The sequence below is a fragment of the Syngnathoides biaculeatus genome, chromosome 10, assembly GCF_019802595.1.
Source record: "Syngnathoides biaculeatus isolate LvHL_M chromosome 10, ASM1980259v1, whole genome shotgun sequence".
Classification (NCBI taxonomy): domain Eukaryota; kingdom Metazoa; phylum Chordata; class Actinopteri; order Syngnathiformes; family Syngnathidae; genus Syngnathoides; species Syngnathoides biaculeatus.
Window position 1 is genome coordinate 2,827,186 of NC_084649.1, and position 13,888 is coordinate 2,841,073.

At 39.6% G+C, this 13,888-nt stretch overlaps 1 protein-coding gene across 1 annotated transcript in view; it reads left to right on the top strand.

Moving 5' to 3' along the window:
- Positions 1-13,888, top strand: part of pdzrn3b (PDZ domain containing RING finger 3b) — a 124,364-nt gene that overhangs the window by 5,083 nt on the left and 105,393 nt on the right. Inside the window, exons 2-3 of the mRNA XM_061833236.1 lie at positions 6,145-6,231; positions 8,379-8,486. Coding sequence (XP_061689220.1) covers positions 6,145-6,231; positions 8,379-8,486 — 195 coding nt within the window. The remainder of the gene's footprint in view (positions 1-6,144; positions 6,232-8,378; positions 8,487-13,888) is intronic.

A 13,888-nucleotide genomic window follows, 5' to 3' on the forward strand; every position in this document is an offset into this window, starting at 1 on the left:
ATAGTCCATGTGAGTCTTTGCGATGTCTTCACCATCCTCTGGATATCGGCAGTCTTTGTTGTCTTCTGCATCACTGTCTGGTGTTTCCACGGCACCCAATGTAAATCGATTCCATCACATTGTTGAAGTACATCATAGCAAAGTTTCCATGGCACCTAATGTGCCTCTCGATTGCATTGCATCACATAAGCATTAAAAACCCAAGAAAGCAAATATGAGATAACTTTATATCCAATTAATCCAACAAGTTCGTCTTTGTTTTTCTGGGGGGTTGGTGCCCCTTATTTTCCTCCTAATATGGAGTTTGGATCAGGTGAATTAGCTGGTCATTCATCAAACCAGGTTTTAGTGCTTCTGGCTGTATGGGCAGCGACCAGGTCCTGCTGAAAGATAAAATCTGGATCTCCATAAAGATCCTTAGCAGAAGGAATCATGAAGTCCTCTGAAACATTCTGGTGGACTGTTGCGGTGACCTTCGATTTAAGAAAGCAGTTTACCAACACCTGCGTTGGACATTCTGCCCCAATTCATCCATTCTTCCTGATCAACTGATACTGCTATTTCTTCATTAGATGAGGATAAATCTGAGAAATCAGTGCTGGGCATAAATGGTGTCCATTGTAATCAAGCCTTTGTTGTGGCATGTAACATGTCACACTGGCACACGGAGGTCACGTGACTCGGAAAATTGCAGCGCCCCTGAAAATTCGGAATTGTCGATAAAAATCTTCTCAAAACACTATTAAATGAAAGAGGATTTAACATCACATTGTCAAAATAGAGTACATATTATATGACCCATTGGATACATTGTTAATGCAAACCAGTAGATTTCCCCTTTAACTAAACACCGCTCTTTACTTTGATTTGTTCTTGCTTGTATTTTGTGTTGGAGAACGTTGGTATATGTGTCCCTTTTAGTTCATGAAACCCTGACTGTTCATTATATGACAAATAATAACTTCTCAGCCATGTTCACTGTATTACAAGGTTAACCTAGCAATTCAAGAAAGTGCAAGCATGGTCTACCTGCTAGTTGGAAATTAAAGCTTCTCCTGCAAGCCAAAACAGCCAATACAGTATTTTCTTTTGCTATATTTTCTTTTAATAAAAGGAAAGATGCCTCTAGTGCTGGCCCTTCCACCCCAAACCCCCTTAGCGGTTCCAGCACCTCTTACAATAAGTCACTTTTAATGGTAACAAGTCAGACAGAGCTTGGATGATGTCTGGGAAGTCAGTCTTTTGCTCCCTGTTTAATGCCAAGTACCCAGTGAGAAAAGGTTTCCCTGGAAGTTATTTCTTATTTCCACCACCTGGAAATACCTGATGCTCTAGGAAATGCACAACCTCCTGAAGAGATTCTCTTCATTTAGGGATCTAAGCTTTACGAGTGATTGCAGATGTGTAAAAAAATGCTCCATAATGACTGAATTCATTCTAAAGTCTGTCAGACTAAACGTTAAAACACCTATAAAATCCATCCAATTTGTTTCAGGCCTTTTGGCGGATTTTTATATCTCAGTTGCCCAAAATGGCCTGATCTTTTTAAAATGATTTTCTTGGCTTCATTTTTTTTTTTCTGAAGTGCCTGCCTTGTATATGTGAAGGCAAGTGCTGCTAATAATGGCAAGACACAATGCAGAGCTGCACATTCCTCAATGCGCTGACATCCACTTGATAGCCTTTTTCAAGTCCATGGCAGTAAGGACACTGTACATGCCGATAATATCTGTTTGCTTTATATTTAGTCAGTGTAACATGTATGAAGTGTTAGCCAGGCAACAACCCAGTTCCTGCAGGATAGGAGCATTCTTCATCTTATTAACTCTTAGTACACCACTGCACAATATTGTCTTGTTTTTTTTAAAGGAGTCCACATTCATGGATTTAAAGTAAGGGACAATAGATTGTTTTTAACTGCTGGATTGCAAAATAACAATTCAATAAAACCATTTTAATAATTAATGTATTTATTTAATGAATTAATTAAACAGAAGAAAAACAATGTTGAATCAGAGTTTTCCATGCTTTTTGTTTGTATTTTATAAGGAAATGATTACTTTTAAAGTGCCGCTGTCATGAAATGGATGATTTTTAGTATATTATTAATGAAAAAAAATGGCAGCCAATATGGGCCCATGCGTTTTTTTACCACAAAATATGATTTTGATGTATACAGCTTTTTGTAACTCCCACCATGAAAAGCCTCTCGAGGGATTTGTTTTCGAGAAGAAGCAGGAAGTGACGTAAAGGACAAACCCGCCCTCAAGTAGACTCGTTTGTTTCCATTAGTTTTACCTCCGGGAAGGTAGCTCGTTGTTCCTTCGTGTTAGCCAAAATGCCGGCTCGTTGCATTGCTGGACATTGCTTGAACACTCGGGAGGACGGATTTACCCTTCATAAGTTTGCAAGACACCCAGTTCATCGTGAAAAATGGATTGCACAGGTGCAGAGGACGAGAGCTTCGTGGGTTCCAAATGACAGGTAGGTGTCTATACAGCTACTAAAAAAAAATAATAGTTTGGGGCGCACCACGTAATCGGTCTTTCAGAACGTAAGAAAAGATCCACGTACGAAATGCATGGATGTGCGCATCGGACGGCGTCGGTCTGCTGTGTCGCTTCGCCAGCAAAGGCTGCGCTTCGGGCTCACGGACGGCGCTGGCTCTGAAGAAAACAGCACCAATGCCTCACTCAGCCACATACGACAACAACGCAGTAAAGCGCCCCGGCTCGACGGTGTTGTTCATCGCGTACTGCGGCCGCTATGAACAACCCCTAAAGCAGCACGGCTCGGCTCCGTGATAAGCCACCGAAAATGAGCCACACCGGCCGGCTGCGATAAGCCGCAATGGCTCATTTCCGCCGCAGAAGTGGATCGGACGGGGAGGCGGTTTGGCTGTGATGGCATATCATCTGAATATGGCTCGAAACAATAGTGTAATATTGCCCCGGTAACTTCACTCGGTTGTGTGGTGTTCTCTTCTTCAAAAATAGCTTACGCGTCATAAGGGCGTGTTCGTCTCCCATAGTAGGGTGCACCGAATATTTCATTGGCGAATGTCCGGTGACGTCATGGATAGAGGATGAAGCCAATATGGTGACCACTTGGATGTCGTAGAATGACATTCTGCAACTTTTTTTTGCAAATTTTTTCGTACAGCCATTGAAGTGAATAATGATATATGTATTTTTCATTACTAGATCTATTTTAGTTTAGTTTATAGGGATGACACTTGACCTTTAAGTGCCGCATCAGACCACCAACAAAGAGTGATAGTCATCTCAATGCTCCTAAAAAATTGTGGTCAGAGTAATTCCTGTTACATTTCTTTTTCCTTTTTCAGACTGTCTGCAGATACTTCAAATTTGTTAAGAGTTAAATCAAGAGTTTAGATTTACTGTAAGAAATACGAGCAGCCGCAAGCTACAGTTACTGTAAAAATCTATACTCTATCTTCTTCTTCTTTTTCTTTCGGTTTGTCCTGTTAGGGGTCGCCACAGTGTGTCCTCTTTTTCCATGTAAGCCTATCTCGTTCATCTTCCTCTCTAACACCCACTGTCCTTATGTCCTCCCTCACAACATCCATCAACCTTTTCTTTGGTCTTCCTCTCGCTGTTTTGCCTGGCAGCATCATCCTCAGCACCCTTCTACCAATATACTCAATCTCTCGCCTCTGAACATGTCCAAACCATCAAAGTCTGCTCTCTCTAACCTTGTCTCCAAAATGTCCAACTTTGGCTGTCCCTCTAATGAACTCATTTCTAATCCTATCCAACCTGTTCACACCAAGCAAGAACCTCAGCATCTTCATTTCTGCTACCTCCAGTTCAGCTTCCTGTTGTTTCTTCAGAGCCACCGTCTCCAATCCGTAAGTAACGGCCGGCCTCCCCACTGTTTTATAAACTTTGCTCTTCATCCTAGCGGATACTCTTCTGTCACATTGACCACCAGACACCTTCCGCTATCCCGCTTGGACCCATTTCTTCACTTCTTTACCACACTCTCCATTGCTATCTCTTCTCCCTGGAGCTTCTCTCTTCCTCCTCTGCCCCTCTCATTCATGCTCATATATTCTGTTTTACTTCGGCTAATCTTCATTCCTCTCCTTTCCAGTGCATATCTCCATCTTTCTAATTGTTGCTCTGCCTGCTCCCTGCTTTCACTGCAGATCACAATATCATCTGTTATATATTGTTGTGTTGTTCATATACTCAATAATATATGTATACTCTATAATATATGTCAATGAAACGTTTAGTATACATTAGAACCTAATAAACTCGGGAGTTTAACCTTTAATCGGCTGTGCTAGACAATGAGTGTGTTGGCTGGGCTTTATATATTTTTATAATGGAAATTGAGAGATGAGCTGTCAATGTCATAAGACTTTTATGTAGTGTATAGGGAATCATTTTTAAAGTATGTAATAGTTTTTTGTTCTCTCAGTGTACATTTTATTATTCATCCCGTGTTATTCAACCTAATGTTAAAGCCCGACTGTCATCCCTATATACATTGTAAAGTAGATATTGTAATGAAAAATAAATATAACATTATTAACTTAATGTCTATACGAAAAAATAAATATGAGAGGAGCGCGTGTCACCCATGCACAAAATTGCGTAACTCGTCACTCGACATCGATGTGGTAGCCATATTGCTTGAAACGTAATCAGCAGATGTCAAACTGGGACATTCGCCATTGAAAACACGTAGTGGCACCTGCTATGGGAGAGGAGCAACAGAGATATTTGGATTTTTCCAACGTCCCTTCTGACATGGAAGCTCTTTTCGAAGAAGAGAACATCTCACAATCGAGTGAGGTGACCGGGGCAAAATGACCCTATCGTTTCAAGCCATATTTAGATGATAAGCAGATCACTTCTAACTAACAACAGACTCCCTGACAGTATGTAGCGTACTCAGCCGCGAGCGACGACAACGCCATGGCTGGGCCGTGGTGGCTCGTCACGGCCCCGAGCCAGGCTGCTTTACAGCGTTGTCGTCACCCACGGCTGAGTCTGCCATCGTCGGCAGCGTTGTTCATCCGATGGTGTTCTTCATCACTGACATCAGCGGCGTTGGCAGTGATGAATAACAACTTCCTGCTTCGTCTCGAAAACAAATCCCTTGAGAGGATTTTCTTGGCGGGAGTTACAAAAAGTCATATATGTCAAAATTATGTTTTGCGGTGAAAAAAAACTGATGGGTCCATTCCGGCTGCTTTTTTTTTTATTAAAACATACTAAAAATCATGTGTTTCATGTCAGTGGGGCTTTAACTTTCCATATTGTACTGAGCAGTGGCCTGGAAGTACAAAACAATATAACAAATTGTGAAACATTTTATATTTCAGAAACCATATAAACAAAAGCTATTTTACAAAAGATGAAACAAATTACAATATAGACAACCTGGAAAGGAAATGTCCAACATTATTAAGAATCCAGCACATTTTCCTGGACATGATTGCCCGCTGTATCCCAGTCAAACATGTTCTACTGCTTTCAGATGGAAAAAAGAAGTATGTGACTTATTAAGTTTGACCACTAGGGGGAATCTGGTCCCCCAAAATCTTTCAAAATCAACAAACTTTTTTCTCGAGTTGAGGTTCATCATGTAAGAGCTGCGTTTCAAATTTGAGCAAAATCGAATCATGTTTAGGGGTTTCTCATGGAGATTGAATTTTTAATATTGTTAAGCACATGCAGGCCACTGTAGGACACAGACGTGCAAACTGCTTTCCAACATTATGATTTGTTTCATATCGGGTTCTATGGTCATATTTGACCTTTCTGGCTTTTGTAGTGGTACAAAAGAATGAGGTCAAAGAAAAAGCAAAACACTTTTGTGGAATTTGATGTTGACTGAGTTAAAGTCTCACAAGGTATAATGAAGTAATTTGAGAGTGCCCAAAACGTCACAACAATGTCTTTTGTGATGTCATGTGTAATGACTGTTTGACCGCTATTGTTTATCTATTTTTCACCAAGATTTGGTCTGTCTTGTGACCACTTTAGAAGCTCCACTGCAATTATTTTTCTGTTCTGGAAATAACTTATATCAGTAAATGTTAGTCAACAGTGTGTACAATATTCTGATTAACCATCTTTATCCACGTGTCTATTTTTGTGCTTATAGGAACGGGATACTAAAAGAGTGGCAGTTGTCCTCCTTCGTGAGGGTGGATCTCTGGGATTTAACATCATGGGAGGAAAGCCATGTGTGGTAGGTTAAAAGCAGATCATCTTTGATGTTTCATCTCCCCACTCCCGAGTGATCAGACAAGTGTCATACGTTAACCCTGGAATTTAAAGCACCACAATCCTCCCCTGTATGACTGTGTTTCAATGGTTCAGAATATTTTCTGTCTACAGAGGAATGGGACTGAAGTATTACATTTTATTTCTTAGATTTTGGGTTTAGGCGGCACAGTGGATCAGCTGGAAAGCATTGGCCTCACAGTTCTGAGGTCCCGGGTACAATCCTGGACCCGCCTGTATGGAGTTTGTATGTTCTCCCCGTGTCTGCGTGGGTTTTCTCCAGGCACTCCCAAAAACATGTAACATTAATTGGACACTCTAAATTGCCCCTAGGTGTGATTCTGAGTGCAGTTGTTTGTCTCGATGTCCCCTGCAATTTGCTGGCAACCCATTCGGGGTGTACCCTGCCTCCTGCCCATTGACAGCTGGGATAGGCTCCAGCACTGCCATGACCCTTGTGAGCATCAGTGGTTCAGGAAATGGATGGATGATTTTGGGTTTATTTTAGGGCCATTCCAAGTTAATAAAAGATACTATAATTGCCTTTCTGAGCATTAAATACGGGGTCATGTCGGTGACCTGACCTGCTTCTGTAATTAAAAAGATTTTGGTGGTTAGGTAAACACCAAAGGGTGTTCAGTCTAGCCTGTACTTTCCCTAGCTGCAAGTCTTTTAAATCAAGTCTGAACCTATTAACAAAGAATATTTTCATGTCACTGTGGAAGTAAAACAGTACTTTTCGTATCTGTTTCTATGGAACTTCGCAGCCACAGTGGCGCCCTTCTCCCAGCAAAATTGATTATGACATTAAAACTTTTTATGGCAGGAAACTATAAAAAGATCTGTGCATAAAAGTCTCAGCTTTGCCAACCCTGCTTGGTGTTATGAACGGACCCTGCATTAAGCTCATGAAAGAGCTGATGTAATATGTGGGCTTTGCTTTTCTACAAGCCTCAAAAACCAAGTCTGCGGATGAGGCTATTAATTAATATAGGGAGCGCTAATGTCCATTTTGTTTTTGACACACATTTTTCATGTGGTTGTCATTTTGGCATGGGTGCAACCAGCAATCAGCTGCCAGATTTGTACTTGCTACTAGACCTTGCTTGTCTGCAAATGTCAAGGGTTAGGCAAACAGTGAGGAGCTTGTACAATAATTTGCAATAAAGCAGGGTCAGCACTGCTACTGTATACTTTAAGAGAGGAAAGAAGCAGACCAGAAACTGTTGGTTACAATTTTGCAGACAATGACTCCGATTAAAATTTACTTGTACTGCACCTACCCCTAACACACCATGTGTGCTTCATTGGTTGATAATACATTTTCAAAAGACATCGCAGCACCACTTTTTAAGTTTTTTTTAAAGTCAGTCCTTGTGGAGTCATCACCAAAACATTCATTGTAGATTTCCTTATGGCCAAGAGGGGTCAAGCCCCTTGGCCAGAGTTAAAGGTTAGTTAATCAAAGCTGTCGGGGGTGGGGGGGAGTTTTATTCATTTAACCTCATTGCTCACACAGTACTGCACTTCTTGGGTTGGTGAGGGCATCAATAAGATCATTAACCTCAATGGCTTCGACATTGGAAAGATGACGTTCCAACTGAGTTTTCACATACTCTGCCATGGTTGTATAGAAAAACACACCAGAGTTCTAGATAGTTCTGGATGTGTTATTTTGGAAAATTAAGTGCATAGCTAATTAAAGGGTTTAACTTTAAATGTAAATACGATCATTAACCTTAGTTGCTTTGATACTGGAAATGTGACATTCCATCTGAGTCTTCTCATGGTCTGTCAATGGTTGTGCAAAAAAACACACCACACTTTCACATAACTCTGGAAGTGTTATTTCGGAAACTTAAGTGCATAGCTAATTAAAGGGTTTAACATTTTAAATTATACATTTAATTAAATGTGCTTCATTTCTTGTAATTTGTAACTAGTAAGAATTACAAAATGAGATTGTTTGATGTGGCCCCATTTTAATGCCTGCACAGTAAAAGTTTAATTGCATGTTCGTAACACCCAAAACCTTTTTTAAAAACATAAAAACAGTACATTTGGAAAGTTGTAAATGTCAAGATGATCTACTGCATGTAATTTCTTCCATAGGATGATCATGACACCACTTCAAATGAGGGGATCTTTGTGTCCAAAATTACTGAGAGTGGACCAGCCGACAAGATGGACGGCCTTCAAATCCATGACCGGATAATTGAGGTTTGTGAAACCATGCCTACTTGTGCAAAAAGGAAATGTGAAATGATATTCCAGATTGGAAGTTGGCTGATGTATGTTACCCATCTACACACTGAATATTTATGTGTCACTGACCACACAATCACCTCCAGATGACAACATCATGCCTCAAATCAGCATTCTGGGGTTTCACCACAACGAAGAATGCAAACCTAGTGTGGAACAGCAGAAAAATGCAACAGTTAGTTCTTCAATTCAACACTTCCACTGCAGTTAGACCATGATTCAATAAAGGTCAAAACCAGAAGTGGTCGGTAACCAGATACAGTTACTGTTTTGTTTGCATAAATACCTTTGGAAGGAATTGTAACCCTAACCCTGTACCTGTCAGACTAGTTTTACTTGAGTATTTTCATGAAAATATTTCACACATTTTTGGTTGCATGATCTACAGAAAAATGTCTGCTTGTGGAACTGTTACATGAATGTGTTTGACCAATCAAAAGCAACTATTTACGATATTTGGCTCTACCAATCATACGGACCCAGGCAGTCATCTGACTGCAAACAAATCGCACAGAAGCAAAGGTTTCCATAAGTCATTTACATAAGTTGACAGAAACAATGAGTCATGAGTGGCAGAATTGTAACCCTAACCCTGTACCTGTCAGACTAGTTTTACTTGAGTATTTTCATGAAAATATTTCACACATTTTTGGTTGCATGATCTACAGAAAAATGTCTGCTTGTGGAACTGTTACATGAATGTGTTTGACCAATCAAAAGCAACTATTTACGATATTTGGCTCTACCAATCATACGGACCCAGGCAGTCATCTGACTGCAAACAAATCGCACAGAAGCAAAGGTTTCCATAAGTCATTTACATTAAGTATGACAGAAACAATGAGTCATGAGTGGCAGAACACCACTGTCCTCATATTCAACCCATGATTCCTTTTTTTTTTCAAATCTTACAAGATCATTTCTCCATTACAAACCCCACACGTAAAAGTAAGGCATTTAGCAGTTTTGGTTGTAGTGAATGTGGTGTGCTTTGATGATTTCAACACAGAATACCATCGCACGGATCTACAATCTGGTACCTGAAGACAGAACTCAAATGTGATCTCACAAAAAAAAAAAAAAAAGCAATGACCCATTGACACAAGACGAAACATGGAAGGTGAGAGGTGGGAATGATGGTGGTCTTGGGACTAATTTTTACAGAAAAATCATGTTCTAAAAAATCTTGGCATAGATACTGTACTAAATAAATAATCCCAGACATTGGGTTTCACTGTGACACAGTTTAAGGGAATTCTTTTGTTTTGAAAGCCTTATGTTCTAAGCGAGAGGATATTTTGTACCGATGTTTTCTGACTTTTGCCAAAGGGACCAGAAGCAGGAGTGGTGTAGAATTGATTGTTTTTAAAAAAGCCTTTTTTTGGGAAAATACTGTGGTGAGTGCCCATACACTGTATACAAAATACAAAGGCTTTTATTTGCGTCTGCTTCCTTATTCCTCAGCCAGGTGACAGGTTGCCTCTTGATGGGCTACATTGAGTTTCAGGTTACAATTGACAGAACCATGACTCTGGAGTACTCTACTTTTTCCACTAGCAGGAAGATTTTGGGTCGTAAATATTGAACACGTTTAATATTTAAGATTGCCAGTCCTGACCCATTTCAGACTTTTTTAATTGGATCTATTCACTTTTAACACACCTCAGACCACACAATGATATTTTAGGATATTGCGTTTGTCGTCCTAAGTTAGGTTAGGGGTTAGGGTGGAAAATAAGGAGAAAAAAACCCAACCCAATTATATTTGTGTTTACCAGGCCTGAGTTCCTTGTTAATTTAAGACAATTTTTTGTGGCTAAATATTTCTTAATTTGTGTTATTTTAGATTTAATTTATTGTAGTTTTGTGGGGCAATATCTGAATTTGCAAATTCCTTATTTATATCTTTGTCTCATTTGATGTTCATCCTCTGCTTTAAAAAAACAAAAACACGACCTCTTGAGATACTAACCAGTTAGTGCTTTTCACTCAATACTCTCATTCTCAAGGAATTATTTGGAGGACTACCTTTTACTTTTACTTCTGGCTTTTCGAAAATGACAATGCAAAATGTTTTGGCTACTCTACCCAAACCTGGGCAAAACTAGTCTCCTCTTAGTGAGCGAGAGTCCCATGTCAGCTCTTGTGGTGCCAAGATTCTTATGAAAAGAGAAAGATTAAACAGAGGAACATCCTAGTTGCCTCTTAACAAAATCTTGTGTGGAAAGACCAACTAACCCTATGGTCAACTCATGGGATGCGTTTGAAAACTCAACGCCACAAAAGTAGCTTTTATCGCAGTGTTGTCCGCCAGAATCTCACACAATGGCTATACTGAACAAAGATGTTTCTTTGGATTACAAGTGTGGATTACTGAACACCACAAGATGACAAATATGGCTTGTCACAGACGTTATTGTCAAGCCTCGATGAAATTGCCGTAAGCTTTTTGACCAATCCACAACTAACAAAGATGTTTGTGGGAAGCGTGTACAAGAAAAAACTCTCTTCTCTATCATTCTGGTGTTTGAAAACTACATGCTTACGTAGAGGTTTCAGGGCTCAAATTATTGTCCAAAACCAAATATGGTTTCAAGAATCAGACTTTTACAGTGTATCCTCATTTCAAGTCACTTAAATTAAATAACTAAATAATGTCTTCGAGGGCGGCACGGTGGAGCAGCTGTAGAGCGTTGGACTCACAGTTCTGAGGACCGGGGTTCAAACCCGGCCCCACCTGTGTGGAGTTTGCATGTTCTACTCGTGCCTGTTTGGGTTTTTTCCGGGCACTCTTGTTTACTCCCACATCCGAAAAACAAGATTATGAGTACGACTGTTGTCTTTCTCCATGTTCCCTGTGATTGGCTGGCAACCAGTCCAGGGTGTACCCTGCCTCCTGGCCGATGACAGCTGCGATAGGCTCCAGTACTCTGGCGACCCTCGTGAGGATAAGTGGCTCAAGAAATGGATGGATGTTTTCAAGTTCACAGCAATAAATTACAATAGACATACTACACAGTATATGTCACAAGGAACTGAGTTTTGCTTGGCTTGTGCTTGTAATCATGCATTTGCATCTGAGTATGAGAGCAGGCTTAGCCGAGGAATCAAATTAAGAGGTCAAATTTTTTGATAACTAGTTGACCAACCCAGCAGCAACAGAAAAACCTGTTTGAAAGGAAGTTTTTGTAGAGATTTCTCTTTAGCAACATTATGAAAATGAATGAGTAATGAATTAAAGGTTACGAGGGAGGGGAAATTGTGAAACATGAAGGGGAAAGACCTGAGCCTGAGGATATAGCAAAGAGCTCTAAGTGTCATTTCTTTTAATAATTTCTAGGGCATTGTCATTGACTTTTGTTGCCTCATATCATGGGTCACAGGAGCCTTCCTGAGGGATTCCCATTTGTTCCACAATGCAGAGTTCCTGTGGACCTGCAACACTTTTTGTATATGAAGCCTTGACCGCTACACTAGCACTGCAGACGGGATTACAATTGAGCCATAAAAATACTTAAACACTTCACAGTTGTTGTTGAAATTTATAGCTTTTTATTCCATTGGTTACCCAATAGGGGGTTAGGGTTATATTTCGAGTGTACCCTCTTTGTTGGCTGTCTTAAGCAAAAACCTCCATGTCCTGTACTTATAATTTTCAAACAAAAAAATCATGTCATCATGGCAAGCTTGGGTAAACTCTGTTTTGCAATAGTAGACTGAATGAATTGAATCCATATTGCCCAAAGCAGTTTCACGTTCTTACTGTGAAACCAATCCCTTGTGGCTCTGTCCTATTTATAATACTGTGTGTGATGTGTCTATCAGAAAAGTGTGGGCTTTCTTTTCCTGTTTCTCTCCACAATCATGAATATAACCTTTGTGTCTAAAACACAAAAGATTGCAAACAATAATTTTGGCAGCTACAGAGACAAAACACAAACCTTCCAGTGACATCGGGGTGTGATGTAAAACAACATAAAAGGTCTAACAGCATGTTCACATGATGTGGCAGAATATACAGCATTATAGTAGAGGTATTAATTCCAGTAAGTCTATATGGATGTCACATGTACGTGATGAACCACAGCTTGTAGCCTACATATACTACAGGCTCTTAGCGAGAGTGTGTGATAACACGTGGCTTCCCTCAAACTGAGCTGCAATGAATCAGCACATGAATGCACCCTTGTTCAGTCAGGCCGTTTTCTCTCATAAAAAGCTTATACTATATTAACATTTTGTAGGCCGCCTCACAAGGTAAAAAATATCAGCTTAAATGTTTACAGCCATGTTTCCTACAAGGCTTTGAATATAAAGTATTGCAATAATATTTTACATTGAATTCAGCACATTTCAACACTTAACTAATTTTGCCACGCAATTTTGATTTGCGTACACAAATAAGACTGTTCAGCCAAATTAAACCTTTTATATGTATCTTAACTTTGTTACGTAATATTTTTTTTGTCAAAATTATTGGTATTGCATTTTTTGAAACAAGTACACATAGGGAACATTTTCTTGACTGCATCTGTAAGCTGTACTTGCAACACTTTGCTCATTCCCAGACATGGTAAATGGGGGCTGAGGTATGTGGGAGTGGGGTGGGGGTGCTGGGAGATTGGCTGGCAAACACATTGTTAAAGAGTGTGATGAAATATCAATATTGTCATTTATTGATATACTATTTTGTGGTACATTTTTGGTACATAAGTGTTAAATACCAATACCATGGCTTTCCAAGTTCTTAATTAAAAGGTCCTGTAATTTCCTCCATGTATAAGTCTTCACTATGTATTTAAACTACCAATCAAAACAAGCATTGTTAACCATTCATGATGTAAACTGCAGCCAATTAAACATGGTCAAATAGTTACAAGATGACTTTTTTTTTTTTCTTCGTCTTTGGTAGGATTTGCACGATCACCCAAACCAACAAAAAAAAAAAAAACACACACACACAACTGATGACCGATCTGATCATAAGATGGAGCAATGTGTCTATTTAAATAACGTGTTCATTTACTGTATATATTTGTGCACTGTAGTGAGCATCTTCAATAATATTTTGTAGCATTTTAGAGAAAAGATAAAATATTATTAACCTCTTGGGGATCATTCAAGGATTGGGCACTGGCATAAGTTTAAATTTTCAGTCAGGTCGAGCCAACATTACAACGTGCTAACATAGTGTAATTAAATTACTTTATTGTAATTAAGTTACTTTGCACACAACGAAACTTTAGAGCATGATTCAATAGAACGCCGGCCTGTTTACCTACAACTGTTCGCGCTACCACTAGCTTGCTCGGCTACAGAACATTTGGTTGCCTGCTTGCAAGCCATTTCTTCTTAAA